General features: G+C 38.4%; 1 protein-coding gene across 1 annotated transcript in view; it reads left to right on the plus strand.

Moving 5' to 3' along the window:
- Positions 1-18,130, plus strand: part of CPED1 (cadherin like and PC-esterase domain containing 1) — a 146,761-nt gene extending 128,631 nt beyond the window's left edge. The window contains exons 19-23 of the mRNA XM_033059148.1: positions 8,703-8,923; positions 9,185-9,286; positions 9,493-9,580; positions 11,411-11,557; positions 15,108-18,130. Of these exons, the coding sequence (XP_032915039.1) occupies positions 8,703-8,923; positions 9,185-9,286; positions 9,493-9,580; positions 11,411-11,557; positions 15,108-15,335 (786 nt within the window). The 3' untranslated portion in view covers positions 15,336-18,130. The remainder of the gene's footprint in view (positions 1-8,702; positions 8,924-9,184; positions 9,287-9,492; positions 9,581-11,410; positions 11,558-15,107) is intronic.
- The last annotated feature ends 1,214 nt before the right edge of the window (positions 18,131-19,344 follow it).

The raw sequence follows: 19,344 nt of genomic DNA on the forward strand, positions 1-19,344 counted from the left end.
TTAAATTTCCATGGATGTCAGGTTGCTTTGACAAGCAACCACTTTTAGTCAGGCAATTGAAGGACAGCAGAGGAACAATATGCCACTATGGAAGTGGACTGCCAAGAGGATAGCTGAGAGGATTTGCTGGCATTTCCACATCCCAAATCTGGACTGCTCATATTCATGAGTGTCAAAAACAGGACAGCATTTGTAAAGGGTCTGTTTCAACCAAGTAAATTAAATGAGTGTCTCTGTAGCTTAATTTCTTAATTCCAGTTCCATGATGTTCTAACTCTCGGATATCACCGATCTATTCTAGTGTCAGATGACAGCCAGATCCTAAGTGAGTTACATTAACACCTTGAGAAAAATCTCTGTAACTAATAGCACTTGTTTCCCATTGTGTGTCTTACAGAAGTTTCCTGACACTGTCTGATAACCTTTGCTGCTCTGTAGAAATCTGCTGAATTACCTCTGTTACCTTTACACAGATGTATATTGAATTGCTTTATTCTTTTAAAGTCATCACTCTAAAGCATGTTCCCCTTTTGGTGTATTTCTCCTGTCTCTTTTTCTCAGATGTTTTTTTTGTCACAACTTTGTAGTGATTTTAGTTTTGTCTGAAATTTTGCAATAGCATTTTTGCTTTTTTTACCAAATATATAAATGTAGAGCCTGGATCAACTCCTTTATGTCAATACAACTTAAGAACTAAGAGACGCTTTCTTCCTTCCAATGTCAGATGAATAAAAATAGTTCCCTTCTTGGCTGATAAGATCCTGATTTTGCCTTTGATAAGTCAAGCTTTGGAATTACTTTGCCGAAGTGATGTAGTAGAAAAAGATTTTTTTTTATTTGGTCACTGAAAAATACTTTTGTTTGTGTTATACAGGTTTAAGTCATCTGGATGTTTTATGAAGGCACTATTGAGTAGTAGGAAGATACAATTCTTGTTAGCAAATACATGTTTATTTTCATAACCATCTATAAATATTTATCTATTCTCAATTGTGATTTTAGTTTTGATTTATTATATGCCTTGTCTCTAAGTACTACAGAGATCACTGACATTGCAAACTGAAGATATCATAGTTTCTGTAATAAAACAGGCAGAAGGTTTCGGTGCTGGAAACAAAAGCAGACATCAAAAAAAAGCATGAATGCCAAACAAAAGGGCAGAAGTCATCAACCCAAGTGAGGACACCGAGGTGTATCTGGAGTGCTGTTTGATTTACATTGCTGTTTACTGAAGTTAGCGAAGAACAGCTGAATTCATTCATGTGTCCACTCAAAATGGGCTCAGCTGGCCTGTGTCTCTATTCAGGGATTTTGAATATTCAGCTTGTGTAACTTTGGACTCTGGAGTTCAAAATCCCTTACACAGGACATCTTTGCTGTTGGCAAGGACAGAGGAATTGTGTGCACCCTCAGCAAGTTTGCTGACAACACCGAGCTGTGTGGTGCCATTGACATGCTGGAGGGAAGGGATGCCGTCCAGAGGGACCTTGACAGGCTTGAGAGGTGGCCTCTGTGAACCTCAGGAAGTTCAGCAATGCCAAGTGCAAGGTCCTGCACCTGTGTCAGGGCAATCCCAATCACAAATACAGGCTGGGCAGAGAATGGCCTGAAAACAGCCCTGGTGAGGACTTAGGGGTGTTTGTGGACAAAAAACTCAACATGGCAGCCAGCAGTGTGTGCTCACAGCACAGAAAGCCAACCATGCCCTGGGCTGCATCAGAAGCAGTGTGGGGAGCGGGCTGAAGGAGGTGATTTTCTCCCTCTGCAAAGCTGAGACCCTGCCTTGAGTACCATGTCCAGCTCTGGGGTCCTCAGCAAAAGAAAATTGGTGACTGTTGAATGGGTTCAGAGGAGAGCCCATGAGTGGATCACTGGGCTGGGGCACCTCTGCTATGAAGACAGGCTCTGAGAGTTGGGGCTGTTTAGTCTGGAGAAGTGAAAACTCTGGGGAGACTTTAGAGCAGCCTTCCAGTATCTGAAGGGGATCTAGTAGAGAGATGGAGAGGGACCTTTGACAAGGGTACGCAGTGATAGGACAAGGGGGAATGGCCTTGAGCTGAGAGTAGGTCTAGATATCAGGAAGAAAATCTTTTCTCCAAGGATTACTCTGCCTCTTCTCTGGCAGCAGTTGTGCATAGAATCTGTGAACTTGCCATCTTTAGATGCAGGCTGGATGGGGATCTGCTCTGCTCAGCCTGGACTACTGGAAGGTTCCCTGCACGTATCAGGAGGTTGGAACTAAATGATATTTAAGATCCCTTCCAACCCAAACCATTCCATGATTCTATGATCATGAAGACATAAACAGCATAAATCTGTGATTACATCTTCTAATTTAAATAGGAGGTGTTAATCTCTATACCATTGTCAGATTTCAGCTTTTTTAGCTGGAGGCTGTTTTCATGTGCTTCTCTATTAGTTTTATAAGGGAGGCAAAAAAAGATGAAAAAATGCCTACTTATATTTCTACTTTTAATGAGTGTGAAGGGAAACATGCAACGATTAACCAGTGCTGTGCTGTGATCCTGACTTGTGTTCACTTCAGCAAGTGATGAAATAAATGCAAAGGGAATGCTCTTTTCAACTGAAATGCAGCACATGGAAGACCAACTGTGTCTTTAAGTGCAGCCATTCTGTTTTTCTCATGTTTCATATAATAATGATAAAAGGCAGCAGATATCTCTTGGTCACGAATTTCTTGTATGCATTTGTCAATTTTTCTGAAATATATTTGTGGTCATTCAAACAGAGCACTTCTTTCATATCTGCATCATAATGAAGCCTTCAAAAATATTTCTAATTTGCTTTCTAACTCCAGGCTGCTTTTATTTCTTATATTAAAATTGATTTGTTTTCCAAAGCTCATATGAGCTTGATAATCTTTCTCTGTAATTGAAATCCATTTCCCTGGCTATGAGTTCCAAGTGATTTCACATCATCATTAGCTGCTATATTAGTTTATGTGCATATAAAACTGTTTGAACTAAGTTGTTCTGTGTGTTTTGGTTTAACCTGGAAGGCGGCTGAACCCCACACAGTCATTCACTCCCTTGCCCACAGGGATGAGGGGGATGATCAGAAAATAGGTAAAACTTGTGGGTTCAGAAAAAGACAGTTTAGGAGAATGGAAGGGAAATTATTATTAATAATAATAATAAATACACAAAGTAATGCACAATGCAGTTTCTCAACATCCCCTGACTGATGCCCATCCCATCCCAGAGCAGCAGCTGTTGCCCCCCAGCTAATTCCCCCCAGTTTTATTGTTCAGTATGCCATATGGTTTGGAATATCCCTCTGGCCAGTTTGGGTCAGCTGTCCTGCCTGTGTCCCCTCTCAGCCTTTTGTGCCATCATCCTCTCTGGCAGGGAAGAATGAGAAGCTGAAAAGTCCCTGACTTAGTGTAAGTTCTGCTCAGCAACAACGAAATAATCAATGTGTTACCAATATTACTGTTATCCTGAATCCAAACCACAACACTGTACTAGCTACTAGGAAGAAAATTAATTCTATCCCACCCAAAGCCAGGACACTTGGTCTCATAAAAACATAAGACCACCTGTAGTGAAACAATAACACCCAAGCTGATGGAGACATGAGAAAATATGTACATGCCCAGAAACAGTTTTATGAGGCCTTATTTTGCTTTATGATGTGTTAGCAAGAATAGCCAGTCATATGTTTGTATTTCATATATAGTAAACAGGAAGATTTTGAAGTGCTGAGGTTAAGGTGGGGCTGGCTGAGTAGATTTTCTTTCAGTACACTTTTAATATCAGCAGTCTTTTTTCTCTTCCAATTTAAGGGTAATGAGATGCTGACTGTCTCATTCTTAGGGAACTCCATATATATGTCCTAATGGAATCAAATAAATTGTTCATGATAATAAAATACTATACATCAGAGTAAAATATTATATCTGTTTTATGCTGGCTCATCAAAATCCTCTGTAGCTGTGATTAAAGACTTTTTACTGTAAGACATGCAACTGTATTAAGATAATGCTTTGATTTTTGTACGAGATTGAATTTGTAATTTTAAAAATGGGGAAAGGAAAATGGGTTCTAACAGGTTATTATTTATCCAATTAGCAGTATATAGAAAGTTGGCCTCAATAGCAGGAGGGACATACATATTTTGCTTATCATTGAAAAATACTAACCAAAGTTTAGTCTTATAATAAAATACCATTGAGTCATGTGTAATTAAGAACAGGAAATATGAAAAGGCAATATTTGCTGAAGTACTTAAAATTCAGCTGTTAAAACAGTAATTTTAACTTATGATTTCTTAATAATATTTTAGAGTTAAGTAGTGTTTTGAACTTACAGGTGTTTAAATTTCCCAAGTGTGGTTAATTTTTAATGATAGGTCTGGTTAAGAAGTGAATTCCACTATGCTTACACAATCTTTCAAAGCCTTTAAGCTATAATGGAATTTTTCACACAAAATATTTGCAACAGAAGACAGTGAAAACATCTGTCTGTGTGGAAGTGTTATTCTTTGTCTGGTAAAATTATAACCTTATGTTTGTCTGATCATTTAGTCATCCTGCAGACAACTGCCCCACCAACTTGAACAGTACATGACTAAGCCTTGTCCCAGACTTGTGAAAAAAATGAGATATGCCTTACTCTACCCACATAAGCCATTATGTTCCTCATTATTATCATAGAGATAAATACAGAATCATCCCTGGAGCCTTTTGTTTAAAACATATTAAATACTGCATGGCACATCCAACTACAATGAGTTCATCTAACTGTATAGAAATAAATGTGGTTTTAGTTACCATGCATTCAATTACATTGAGAGATTATTTTAATTCATCAGAACTCTTGGGTTAGTTGAAGGACATGGATTTTCTTCCTCAGGCTAAACACCATGTATTTTAACCTTTGAGTCCTCCAAGTATTTACTGAAAATGAAGCTGACTTGCAAAAGTTGGACTTAGAAAGATGCTTTTTGATGGCCTGCATACCATAACAAAATGTATTTGGCCAGCTCTGCACAAGGGCAGTTTGAAAACAGGGTAGGATTACCTACAGATTTCCTCTTCATCCGCATCTTTTTTTTTTTTTTTAGGAGAAAAAGAAGAATTTGGGTTTTTTCCCAGGATTTACACATCTCGCATCATGGTTGAACCAATGGGTAGAAGCAGATTGTCAGATGCAGACAAAATTTTAATGAATGGATGCAGTGTGTGTGCAGATGTGCTGATGATGTGCTAAGCATGCACCAGCCTGGAGTGCATCAAATTACAAGAAATGCACACCTATCTTTCTATCTGTGATCTTCTTTAGGCTTATGAGAGAGCATTCACTTCCAAATCCCAGCACACAATCTCCAGAGGGTGACTGCTGCTATTGTCCCATGATGACTGTAGACTTTAGAGCTGTCTCTCAGAGCTAGAGGGCGGGGGCAATAGGTTTCACATATTGCAGTTCTACTTTTCATACCTTTCAAAAAACTTGTGATTTCACCGTGGAAGACAGAGTTAAACAAAATTGACTGATGCCAGTGGTACAGTCCTGATGTGGTTCATACCTACTTGAACAAAGACTTCATGACTGTGAGCTAATCTGGTTACTGTAATTGACTGACATCTTTAAGGATGGCCTCCCATTTTGATCTGTCTTTCTGTACAACCACAAGTCCACTTTGGTTCATTTCTTTCTTTCCCATTGCAGCAAGCCTTGACTATTCTCTTAGCAGACCTGTTTCTAAAAGTCTAGGTTAATTTCCCTAGTGGTACAACCTGTGTTCTTACCCAGTGTGATGTTGCTGTCTTTCTCATTCCTGATTTGGAAATCAGCTGAGTGCAGTCTCATCAGTCTTGTGATGGTATTAGAAGAAGTATGTCAGGGCCTTAACAGTTGTCTGTTTCATCTAGTTATGCTAATTGCTCTAAAGGAGTCTGTTCTGACTCCTGACACCTATTTCACATTCTCAGAACATCAGGACAACAATAGGCATATTCTGAAGCCCACCTGATAGTTTCATATGGTGCCCAGCATTATGGCATCTCCAGACTAGAGCTGCCACTTTAAGACATGATCATAACTAACTTGCTTCTTCTGGTAGGGGTTTACTGAATGACTGCACATAGTGCCCTTCCATCTCCATCTCCTGGCCAGGAAGGTACCCCAGGGCAGACTTGAAAAATTCATCAACGGGTCCACTGATTATGTGTATGTACCTATGTAGGTATAGAAAAATTGTAAAGCCCTCAAATGCTAAATCATGTAATAGTGTAGATTAGGATGTGTGTGTGTGTTTTGCTCTAATTTTGACATAATAAAAAAGGGAGATCTTAATCTTCGATGCTGTGCAGTGTTTGAGACTTAAGAAGTGTTTGGCCTGACTCTTCATCCCTAAATTGCACAGCATTGGCAAAAAAGACATCTGTGCATCATGTTCATTGACATTGGCCATGGTCTTTTTTTTTTTCCCATGGAAGCTGTTGTCCTGCTATTTGAAATCAGTAGTACATGAGATTAGATGAAATACAGTTATGAGAAAACAACGAAGATAATTCTAGTCACACTAGAATGAGATAAAAATGTCCCATCTGCCAGTTTCATGTAATTAATAGCTGAATATGCTTCTTTGCAATTCCCATATGCTGTGATAACAAAATGGTGTAATATGATACTAGAAGAGAAGCAGTGTTGTATGTTCTACTAACTACTGTATGTGTGTAACTTGGTAGGGCCTGTTTGTTATTCTGCTAATGATGTGTTGGGTTTTTACAGAAATGTTCTCACCCACATTACAAGCTCATGATGTCCTTGCCTGCGAATATCTGAGAACTGCTTTTAAGTAGATATGCATCAAGATACTACAGTGATGGGCTTATGAAATGGAGATTAAAGAGACATGGATATAGACAGACTGGAGAATCAAGAGATTTTGCAACCTAAAAGAATTGTTGCTTAAAACCTCAAGTTAACCTACTTTAGAATTAGGACATATTCTAAGCATGGACTGTCTTCCTAATTTTAAATCATTATATGCATGTGTGTGTCTGTCAGAGAGAGAAAGAGAATATCCAACCAGTCCTTCCATGGATCCAAGGATCCTTGACTTCTGTGAATCAAGTTATGCTTGTTTTAAAGAGGTTTCTTCTGACACAATGTGGAAAGCTGGAAAACCCCTTGCATCTGAGAGAAATGCTTGTGCAATACAAGCATGAGCAGCAGCTGTTTAAGAATTTCCTCTATGAAATGGCTTTGAAAGGTCCAGGATGGGAGTTAGAAGAGGCTCTATGAGCTCAGTGCTAGTTTTTATTTGTTTACTACCATACATAATCTATCATGAGCTTCTCTGCAGCCCACAAAGGGCAAGGCATGGGAAGTGGAAGGCATAGTCATGCCCATTCTTGGCCCTAACATCAGATGAGGGTAGGCTCATCTGATATTCCTTCTCTTCTGTGGGAAGTGTCATTGGTACACTGTTGTGGTTTATTTTTAATCACAATAGGTTAAGAGTGAGATGTGGAATCAGTTTTCAAAACTGTGACATTCCTGATGGGAATAGATAAATATATAGACAAATGTGTTCGATTAGTATAGTCCAAAATGTCTTTACCACATAAAGTCTCTAAAAAAACTTTGGAAATATATTCTTAAACGTCATCTTGTGCAGTCTGAATTTTATTTGCATAATCAAATATTCAAGATGGCAGTGGTAAAACACCAAACTCCAAATCAAATTAAGAAAGGAAACGACAAAATCCCAAGTTACAGGATACCAACTACCCTAAGTGCCAGAGGAGGTAGGAGAAGCTGAGTATTTCTGTGCAGAGAACAGGGCTGTTACTGTGCGATGGTTCTGTGGCGCTTCTTAATCCCAGTTTTTCATGTTTGTTCCTCTTTCTGGATTTCTGGCTGAGTGAACCTGAGTTCTTCTACTCTTTGGACTTGTCTTCCATTACCTGCTTCATCAGAAGGAAATGCTAGTCCTATCCACTTAAAATAGGGCAATAGCATTAAAACAAAATCACCACAACACTTTAGGTTCTGTGGTCTCCCCATACAGAGATGTTCATTTTTTTAGAGGATTCTATGGAATGAGTAGGAGCAAACCCAAATTTAACTTCTTTATTCATTTGCAAGTTCAGGGTAGTCCAGCGGAGACTGCTATACTTAAAGTACTTCTGTCATCCTAGCAGGATTTCTAGCTCCCTTCAGACCATGATGCTTTCTGGTGGTCACATCACACATGACAGGATTCTATTCAGATTCTCTTCTACCCAAATAACCCCCTTTTCTTTCCCCTTTGAACCTGCAGAAAGACCATCTTTCTACAAATAAGGCAGCAGCTGTGTAGGAGCAAACCACATGAAAAATTGTAGGGAAAAAAGCAGGAAGCTGCAAGCAATCATGAGAGTAATTGTGTACTACCAATTAGAAGCAAATATAAACTTAAGCAAAAGAAATTATCACCAAGGATGAAAGATTCAGGACTTTTGCATCTATAGCCATCTATAACCTTTAAAATACATAATAGAGTTTTTTATTAATCAAATCACACAGATCTTGCTAAGTTTAGTATTAAGTTGCCAGGGTACTTGCAGTTTACAAAGATATGTCTGGAACATTATGAGAAGCATTTTAAAACATCCCAACTAGCTGTATTCTTTTCTTATCTTATGGTTTCTGGATTGTGCAACTTCTAAGTCATATCTTTTCCATTTGAAGATTCTTTTTATAGGTGACTCAACTAACAGAGGCATGATGTATTATCTAATTGAAAGAGTGAATAAGACTCTTCAGGAATGGCAGAAGACTCATGATGTTAAATGTTATCACAATATCAATGAGGGGAAAACATTTATCAGTTACTCCTACTATCCCCAGTTCTGGATGACTGCAAACCAGAGACCGACTTTTGAAAAAGCACTGGAACAGCTGCTGCAGAGGTACTGCACAAACTCTGTATCTCCCTTGTTTGTATTATCGTTCTATTCACGAAAGTGTTTAGCACGTTTTACAATTAAAGTCAGTAAACAATAAAACATAACATGCACAGACCATATTGTGTGGTTAAAAAATAGCTGAAAATTACATCAGGCATCTGATCAGGGTGCCAGATACAGTTCAGTGAAATGCAAAGCAATGTAGTTAAAATGTTCACCATCTGTTTAAAGCAACATGTGTTGTTTTTCTTTTCTGGGTTTCAGATCACGTCCCCTGGAGAACACAGACCAGACCGTATTAATTGTAGGTGGCGTTCAGTGGCTTAATTCCAATCACTTGCAAATTATCCAAAAGGTGTTGAACAGGTAATAGTATGTACTTGGTGCTATTCCTATTTTTGATATGATAAATTATGAGAACAAAAAATTTTAAATATAAACTTTTCATTTGTTTTTTTTCATAGGTGTGCAGTTAAGTGACTTTGACAAAAATAAAACATGCATTGTCTTTTGTTGTGTCTGTTAAGTAAAAAGTGTGTCCTTGCTTTTTTTTTTTTAAATTTGCAAAACAGGGAAAATCTATCGAATATCCTGGTAATTGTTAAATCCATAGGGATGGGCTTTCACCTTCCAGTGGATGGAATCCATTCTCTATCACAGGTAAGCTACAGTACATTTTGAGAGCATTTTCATGGAAGACTTGTCATTTTGTCATTCATTTTGCTGTCTGGTCAAAATATGTTACGTCTGCTGAGCACATTTTAAGTGGATCAAAGGATGATTAATGTTTGTATTTGTTCATACTGCTTACTAATAGGGTTTCAAACCAATTTCCTTATTTCATGGATTCTGCTGCAGAGAGCTGTTTGAATGCCATGCTTGGTCAGCTGTCCCAAGAGCCAGAGGAAGCTCCAATATTAATCCTGATGCCAAAATTCAGGGATTGTGCTGGAGATAAGCAGATTGCTCCTCATACTACATTGTGCATAGTCCCTCCCCAGGCTTCCTCCATGGTTACTGCTGGATCCAATTCACTTGTCTGGCTTGCACAACTCAATAAATCTATCTTAACCCACCTATGAAGCCAGAACATTACAGAGCAGCTGGAATGTACCAGTGAATCTAGCCTGTTATTTTCCTGTTAATCAGATGTTACAGTCAGTTTAAATCATATCCAAGACTCTCAGAGTAACAAATGTGCTCATTTCAATGCACTGTGTAACTCACTCGATTATTTTTATTTACAATTTGGACAATGATTCTCTATTGAACACACATAAAATGCATGGATGAGAAGCACTGGAAGGCAGAACGGAGTAAATGATGCCTGCCAGTGCTGTGTGTCACGCTCCAGTTATTCCCAGGTGTTGAAAAGAGAAAATTACTACCTTTCACAGACTATGTACAGCACTGGTGTGCTGGGGACTAGCGCCCACGTCTTTTTGCAACCATAACACACTGCTGTATTCAGCATGTGACTTCTTGTTACTCTCACCCTCCTCTTTGCTACAGAGACTGCTCTGTCAGATTTTCCCATTCTTTATAAGTTAGAACTGCCTATCTGCCTTGTCTCTACTGAATGCCTTCTTGATATTCAAACCATTTTCCTAATTTATCTGGAGGACCTAAATAGAATAAAGTAAGGAAATTGTTGCCATCAACATGAAGAAACATTTTCATAGCTCCTGTCATAGTCTTCAGCGAATTTCAATCCTAGGATGAGGAGCTTCAATCCAGGGTATGTGAGGCAAGGATAGAGTATTTAAGGCTTCCGAAGAATTTTTCTTATTCATTACATTTACAGAACTCTAGAAATCAGCTACGGTGTTAACAACATTCTTTTCCCTTTTAATATTGGAATCATATGCCAAATTACCTATGTGGTTTGTATCCTCTAGCCTTCAGGATTACCCCATCTACTCTCAAAGGCCTTTTGTCTGCTGTGTTGAATCCACTGCCTCGCCAACTTTATGGCTAGCTTTTTTTCTATTCTTGGTCTTCCTGAAGTATATTCAGAAGTAATAATCTGCTCTTCAGTACAACCATATTTAGGATATCTACAGTCCTATAGTCCCTTTTAAGCAACAGCCTCAATGAATTTGATTTGAAGCTGAATTTTTCTTTAAAGGAGCAGTTTCACCATTTGTTACAGACAAACTAAAATTGGATTTTTTTTTTTTTCTGAATTACACCTCATATTAGTGAACTACATTTTAAAAACCATTACCCAAGAATTATATTTTAAACAATCATGACATCTTCCTATAAAGGAAGCTGCACATCTACTGAAAAGTAATTGTAATTTCTGTAAAAAACCCTACTGACTACATCAGTCTTGGAGTAGTACCTTTTATCAAGAGTGAATTTATAGTAAATCATGTCTGTAGTATAACATAATGGCTTTTTCAAAATACAGTTTTGCTATTTTTTCCATGACACAATAACCTTGTCCTTCTGACAAGACATTGCAACATTTTATCTGGAATGCAGGCAGAAGTGCAAAACTTATGGAATGAAAACTTGATTATTCTGGATACAGCAAAAAATTTGGGCTATGAAGTGGTTGACACCTTTGTCATCACCATGGGACGTTACAAAGAATTCCTTCGAGGGAAGTGTGGCTGCCATTTCCATGAGGTAATAGTTTACACTTATATCATTCACAGGTATTTAAGATATTTTAACTGTCAGATCTTAGAAACAGGAAGGTATGTGGTGAGGTCAGCATCTGTCACTCAAAGTTAGGCCTGAATACAAACCGTGGCGAGAGCAGTTTGTATGGTGGCACTTATCACTGCTCACAGTGCAAGGCGGCCCAAGGACATGCTGAACTGCTGGCATGGTGAAATAAATATAAACGTGCCCTTCTGCAAAGGTAACTCATATAAAAGGATGTTGCACAGTTTCCAGGTTCTTCTGTTATTTGTTATATCTGCTACATCTGCACAGACTCAGTTTCTCTTTTTACTCAGTCTCACTGGTTTTTGACTGATGCATTCCTAACTGAACAGCTCAGGACACTCACATCAAACCATAAGTACAGTTAAAATAGAGCTTAAAATTGAAGAAACCATCTTACTGTTATATATATCTGTTTTCCTTTGTCTGAGAAAAAGTAATCTGGAATAGTTGCTGTGATCCGTTACTGTACAAACAGAAGGGTAGATTGCTTGTTCTCACTCACACTGGTAGTCCTGCTTTTTTAACTAAAATCTGTAGAATTTTTTGGGAGTGTTATCAGACTCACATGAGCTCATGTGCCATGCATCAACCTCACAGCTGGTTTCCACCTCAGGCTCCATGGCAGCTCATGTGTTTTCAGACCAGTGCCATGCTTTGGGGCCAACATCAGCAGGTGTGGTCAGCTAACCAGTCCTCTAATACACTACTCAATACTTGAGAGGCACAAATATAGCTCAGTCCAAATGAAGCTGGAAAAGAGGGAGTAAGTCACGGAGTAGATATTTATGTGATTGATAAATAGTCCTGTGGAGAAAATGCTTCCCTCCTTTTTACCCAGACAGCTGTATCTAGAACCCAGATGCTGGTGTTTTTTGTAGATGATTGCTGATTGCTGATGTTTGCCATTTCCAAAGATCTTTTGAGTGAAACAGAGAGCTTCAAAATTAAATATTTCAAATGCTTTGTATGGAACTGGGTGGAAAAACAACAGGGCGTGATCAGCCATCAGCATTTTTCATGTACTCCTCCATCATTTTGTATGAGCTCATGTGCAGATTTAGTCTTGCTTCTCTGCTGAAGGAATCTCAACAGAGTATGAGTTTCTGGGGAGGATCAGGGGAGAATTTGGCTCACAGAGGTGTTATTAATGAGGCTTGAGAGGTCATTGTTTCTGAAACAGCCATAGATATGCCCAGTAGAATCTATCATGCACCAAAAACCAGTTTTGATCCTTGAAGAAAGTAAAAAGAAAGTCCTTGAGTTCTTTTGATACTTCATTATTTTTAATAGTTTTGTCATCAGCTTATTTTTGCATCCTGGCTAGTGGAGTTTCATTAAGTGCCGAAGCAGTTTGCACCAGGAAAATGGCATTTTGCCCCAAGGACAAAGCCAAGAACACTGTGTAAAACCCCAGCACTTTTCATGTTTTCTGAAACCAGATGAAACAGATTAAATTTTGTGCTTTATACTTTCACTTTCTTTCTCTTAAAAACTGACCATCCTAAAGTGTCAGAAGGTGGCACCCCTCTGTAAATGCTATCCAAGCTAAAGCATGCCTGTGCAGGAATGGAACACTGGCCAATCTGTGCAGTCAAAAAACAAGAACTGAAATGCCTTCTGCAGTGCTCATTTAGTTCCCACTGAAGAGAAAGCTATTTCCTCTGAATGGCCTGAAGAATTATTTGAGTTCCCATCAACCCATTTCAGAGAGTCTCAGGTGACCCTGACAGCATAGAAATCTCCATCTCTGTAGACTCTACAATCTTTGCTCAGATTTCTGAGGGATCTGGACTTTCAAAGGGATTATACTGAGCTGGGATAAAATATCTTGCACAACCCTGGCACTTATTGCCCAACATAATTGTAATTCTGTGCACCCATGACAACTTGATTTTTTATTTACCTCATTCTTTGAAAATTCTTATGGACATCGGGCAGCACTATACAATTAGTTCAGAAACTAATTTTAAATTCAGATTTATTTCCTATTTTAATGGCAGTGAAACCATAATCACTACGCAGAAATTAGCAACCTTGGGATTTTTGTATCTTAATCAGTGTCTGGCTGCTGGAGGCTGGGTGAACATTAGATTGCATTCCTGGGAGATTATGCCTAACAGGAATGCAGTTTGGGTGATTGGTTCAAGGTGGCATCATTTTGAAATAATTGTAAGATCTAAGGCACTAATTTAGAAAAATGAACCTACAGTAATTTCATGAAAACAAATAATAGCCCTTGGCTTAGCTGTATGAAATTGATCAGAGGATATATTACTTTTCTACGTGGATAATTCCTGTTTTCAGTTCTGCCAGCTCCCTCATAGTCTCTCTGCTCGGTCTTTCAAGCCTTTGCACGTTATTTCTTCACTCACACCTAATTTTTTATGATTTCATATATTATGAGCTTCACCACGTATGAGTGTTGATTCTGATTATACATTTTTTTTTAAAAGCTAACATGCATAAATATGTGCATTAATAAATGAATTCTACATTTTCAAATGTCTGCTGTGATTGATTGCTGGGAAAATTGATGGGCATCAGAGCTATCAAGTCAGCATATATATACAATTTTAAAAATAAGTTAACCACCTTTTCTGCATTCTCAGGGTTTGCCACTGCCTGGGCTGAGGTCCTCTGTCCTGCATAGGTGCAAGGTTCTAAAGTTTTGTTTCTCTCAAAGTTGCTTCATTATTCATCAGTGACTGGGTATTCACTGAGACAAGACCTTCAGCATTTCACCGGAGATCACCCCCCAGTTGTTAAGCTCCTGACAACCATACCTTTCATTTTCTCACTTGTTAGTCCCATGAGCATGTTTTTATTCCATACAAGTCGAACACGATCATCCCAGAGCTTTATGCATATTTCAGGGACCAACATGAAGCATTCTTCAACACTAAGTTACTGAATCATGTTGTGGTTCTGTCCCTGTGGTGTTTTGAGAAGAGGAATGTTAAATTGCACCATAACTCCCTTCTTGAAGAAACACGACACACAAGGGTTTTCATCTCAATGTGGGGCTGGGCCAGGTTTGCATCAAGACCTCAGAATGAGGCATTCTCACAGGGCTTATAGCTGAGACACATTATATGTGCCTCAAGTGCTTAGTATCAGAGCAAGATTTAAACCTTTCTGCATTTTGGAGCAGTCATGAGTTTGTTCTTCCACATGCTAAAAATATACAGACAAGCTGTTGAGTATGAATTTTATTGTTTTAGGTAAATTGTCTCTAATGAAGAGAACAAAGTCTAATACACAAAGGCATTACAAAGTCAAATCACTGAGTATAATGAGCCTATGCAAAAATTCATGATCTTGCTCTTTAGTTTGCAACATAACAAGTTGGCCATTAAAATAATGTTTATGAGCATCTTGTGCCTCAAGGTAAGAATATCAGGGCCTGCTTCACGGACAACTGCCTCAGCATTTCTGCACACACAGCTGTGTGTCTGTCTTTGTAGGTGCAGGCAGAAAGCACTCACATATGTCATTTCTTCTGCAGGTGGTGAAATCCAATCCCTCTGAAGAAAGGCCACACATAACAATGACGTTATCGAGGCACTATACGCTGGGGAAATATTTCGGCAATCAAAGCAAACCATCACAACTGCAGGACTATGCAACAAATTCTCAGTCCCCATATCATGTCCGAGGCCCAATAAATCAAGTGTATTCTGAAATCCTTCTCAGCAGGCTCTGTGCAAGCAAGAGGCAGTTTGTCAGCACATAGCTTCTCTTGGATATAGCACTGAGACTAGAGAAGTGCCACTGCCTGAGTGACAGTTGAAGGACCACGGTGGATTTATGATATGCTTCCTTGACTGACTGCGTGCACACAGAGTTTGGGACATGTGGTATTTTTCCAAAAACCTTATGAAATTAAGATATGCCCTGGTGACTCTGTTGTGTGAAAATGGAAGATAGAGAGTTGCAGAGGAGAGAAGAAGGGAAGTTACTTGAACTGTTTCCAAAGACTAGAACAGCTGTAGTTCAAGCAAGTGTGTATTATTGATAGTAAAAAGAGACCTATATATTCACTTGAACATTTGGAAAGGGCTGCTTTAGGTCTTCAGCACTATCTAGTTTTCTATTTATAGAGACACTGTAATATTTGAATGTATTTAGAAACTGACTACATTCCGTTTGAGTTTTATTTAATGTGGAGGTTTCCTTCCATATCAAACATTTTCTGTTTAGACACTTGGTTTATAGAATTTGAAAATGTCTATTGGCATTTTACTGGTGATGCTGAGTTTTGAATTCTAGTGTTTTTAGTGAAAACACATCTCTTCTTTGTATCTTAGAGGAAGCAGATATCTACTTTTTTGCATGTTCTGAAGCTAATAGGGAGATAGGTTACCTACACTTGAGATTGATCGTAACTGTCTCAATGTAATATATAGATATAGAGAATTTGTTAGCATAAATTTATTTATGGTCCCAGTTTAGGAGGGTGTCCATATGCAGGAAGAATTCTTAGGTAAGTTCTTCAGTGTCTACCTTGGCCTGTAAGCTAATCAAGTATTCTTCCTGCACGGAACTGCCATTTCTTTAATGATTTTTTTATAAATTACTTGCTAATGTGTGAAGCCAGTACCACAAACATAACAAATCCCACTTGCAAGCACACATAAGAATTTCAGGATCTGGTAGTTTATCTATCATAAGAAGTGTGTGATACGATGGCAGCAGAATATACTGCCAGCATCTCTTGCTTGTCATGGACAAGACCTTCTCTGATTCAAGTTTCAGTTCAGACCTTCTCTGAACTGCAGTTTCATGCTGCAGCCCAGCTACATCCCCAGTACTTGCAGACCTTCTGTGGGTGACACCCCAGGGAGAAGCTGTGTGTTGGTCCCACAGCACTGGCAGCTCACTCATTCACAGTTGTAGTGCCCAATGGGAAACTGTGCACGGTCCAGGGTTAGCAGCTGGGTGACAGGCTAGTGGCAACCCATAGGACTGCTGTCCCTACAAATTATCCAGTTACGGATTTTTATTCCTCCAGTCACATAACAGGCAATCAAGGCACCACTCCAACATGTATTAGAGGATATTTTAATGAGGCAGGTGCAAGTCTAATGAAGGATCTGCTGAGTTCTGTGTCATGCTTCCCTATCACAATTTTACATATAATCCTCCACTAGCTTCTGCTTTGGGAAAGTAAGCCACAAACAATGTCAGGGAATAAACAAATTATAGCAAGGAAATCATCATTTTTTTTGCCTTAGTACCACACCGAGGGGCTGCCCTGTATAGAAGTAGGGCTAGCAATTCATGACACAACATTTAGTATTTGCTGGATGCCCAGCTATAGCTTTGTGAATTTGTGCTTCTTCAGGTAAGATATGTAAAGTTGTAATGGGAAAATGTCATGCAATATGGAGTTCGGCATCCTAGATGACAGAGGGTATCTTCCAAAATAGGGTCTGGCATACCTAATTTAAGACACCTTTCTATATATTGAAAAAGCTTATTAATTTAGGTAACAAAATTATTGAGATGGTAAGATTATATCTGTTTCTGTATAATATGCTGCTGATTGCTTACAGCAAATATCCCCAAATTTCAATGTAAGGTTTTCCCTGGCATGGAGGTCTACATGAAAGATGGGTCAGGAGCTGTGCATAAATACTGAAAATACCAGCACTTGGTTTTGAGCAATATGATTATCTAAAGAATATAAGTGAATGCAAATGATGTAATATATTCTCTTGGTTCTGGAAATCCAGGGCTTGCATGACCTTAAAGCTGAAGGATAGAATATCAGCATTAATATTAGTAGATGCAAAATACAGCCAGATGTCTTTGGTATTAAGATGATCAATGATAAGTGCATTACAGTTCTGTTTCTGATAAGATGTTTTTGTAGCTCATTTAAATCCACATGCTGTTACTGTTATTGTTCTTTACACAAATGTTTTAAGGCATTAACTGGGTTTTATGTTTTTGTTTGGGTTTTTTTGGTTGTTTTTTTTAGCCAAAGCCTACTGCTGAAGCATTAGCTTAGTGATGAAAAGGAAAGAGCTGACTTTATTATACTATAGTGGATATCAGTGAATGTGCAATTCATCAGTTCTGGTTTCACCACAAAATGGTTTACATGTGCTGTACACCCAGATGTCTTAATGCTTTCCAAATCTTAATATTTTTCAAATGTATTAAGTGTATATTTCCCTCTGTGTTTTCTATTTTTTACATGTCTGTGTACATTTATTTGTTTGTACAAAGTCATTGGTACAATTTGCAAATTGAACTTTATTTAAACGAGTTCTTTGAATAAGCTTTTTCCAATGCTATGTATGATCCACATAGTCTTAGGAATGAACAAAGGATACTAAGCTACATTTTTGTTACTTAACTTTAATACACATCTAGTATCTCTATGTATGTGAAAGATGAGAGTTGAGATTGACATGCAAGGATTGCTTGCTCATATGCATTAAAATTTATGGATTAAGACAATAAAAGGATTACCGTGTTTGAATTCCAGTGAGATCACATGTTGCTATCTATAGTTTACTCTAGAATTATTATATCTGCTGTGACATTTTACCTGAATAAACATTTAAGTGTTCCTATAGTCCATATACCTACCTTAGTCCAATTACTTACCATTAAAACAGCAAAGGACTTAGCTCTCTGGTTAAGTTCCACCTCCTAATACAGACATGAGTGGCCCTGGAATTAGTGGTAGGATTGAAATATTTAGGCTGGGGAACAAGTATTCTGAGAAGTGGGGTTTCCTGCTCAATGTCTGCTCAGCAGCGTGTGGAGCTTAGAACAGAACTAGGGCGTACTTTAAGCTACAGGTAGAGAAAGAATGGAACTGTGTTGCAAAATAAATACTCTGATATACAGAGCAGTAGTCTCAGTTTTATTGCATGTCTTTAGCTGAAATATAATTTACCAGTGTCCAGTGAGTTGCAACTCCTCACCTCTCATATAATTCCATTGATGTTGAATAGTGAATTGGGTCAGAGCCTTGCAGGGTACCTGGCCACCATGATCAAGTCCATCTTAATAAATATCTTCGGAATAACTGACTTTGGAATAAAAAATATTTCTCTTATTGTAGGGAAATGCCTTGACAAGTCATCTCTGTCATCACAGTTGCTAGATTTCAGGGAGCTGAAAGTGAATGGACTCTGAATACAACATCTAGTCTTGGTATTCATTTGAAAATTATAATCTTTAGAATAATCTCTCTCACACTGTTAAATACAAGGCCTTTATTTTTCTCTTCTGTGACACATTAAAGGGACATCAAAGTAAGTTTATTTGCTTAGTGGGTGGGGTAGTGAGGCATCAAATTACCTCAAGGTTGAAATAACCACTAATAGTTATGATTCTGTTGCTATGTTGAGCCAAAGAGAATGCTTTGAAGATGTAGATATGTGTGATATTAAGTTGACTGCAGTCCAGGGATCTTTCAGATTACTGTTTTAGAGTAAAGCAATTTTTAGAGGTGCAGTAAACTATTTGGCATAGACTCAAACTCCTAAACAAGTCTGTAGGGTCACATGAAAAATATGGTCTTACCTTTTTGTTTGCCTGCTAGCCTCGCATCTGGCTTGTTTTACCTCACTGGCTATCTGCACCTGCTCTACTCCACATCAGCCTTTCTTTCAGTTGACCTTAAAAATTTGGGTTTTGTCAGACTAGCAACTTCTGGAAATCTGAGATATAATTAATGCAAATTCAGTCTGAATCTTCAAAATACGTTTTTGCCAAGCCCA

The sequence above is a fragment of the Catharus ustulatus genome, chromosome 4 (assembly GCF_009819885.2).
Source record: "Catharus ustulatus isolate bCatUst1 chromosome 4, bCatUst1.pri.v2, whole genome shotgun sequence".
NCBI classification, from domain to species: Eukaryota; Metazoa; Chordata; class Aves; order Passeriformes; family Turdidae; genus Catharus; species Catharus ustulatus.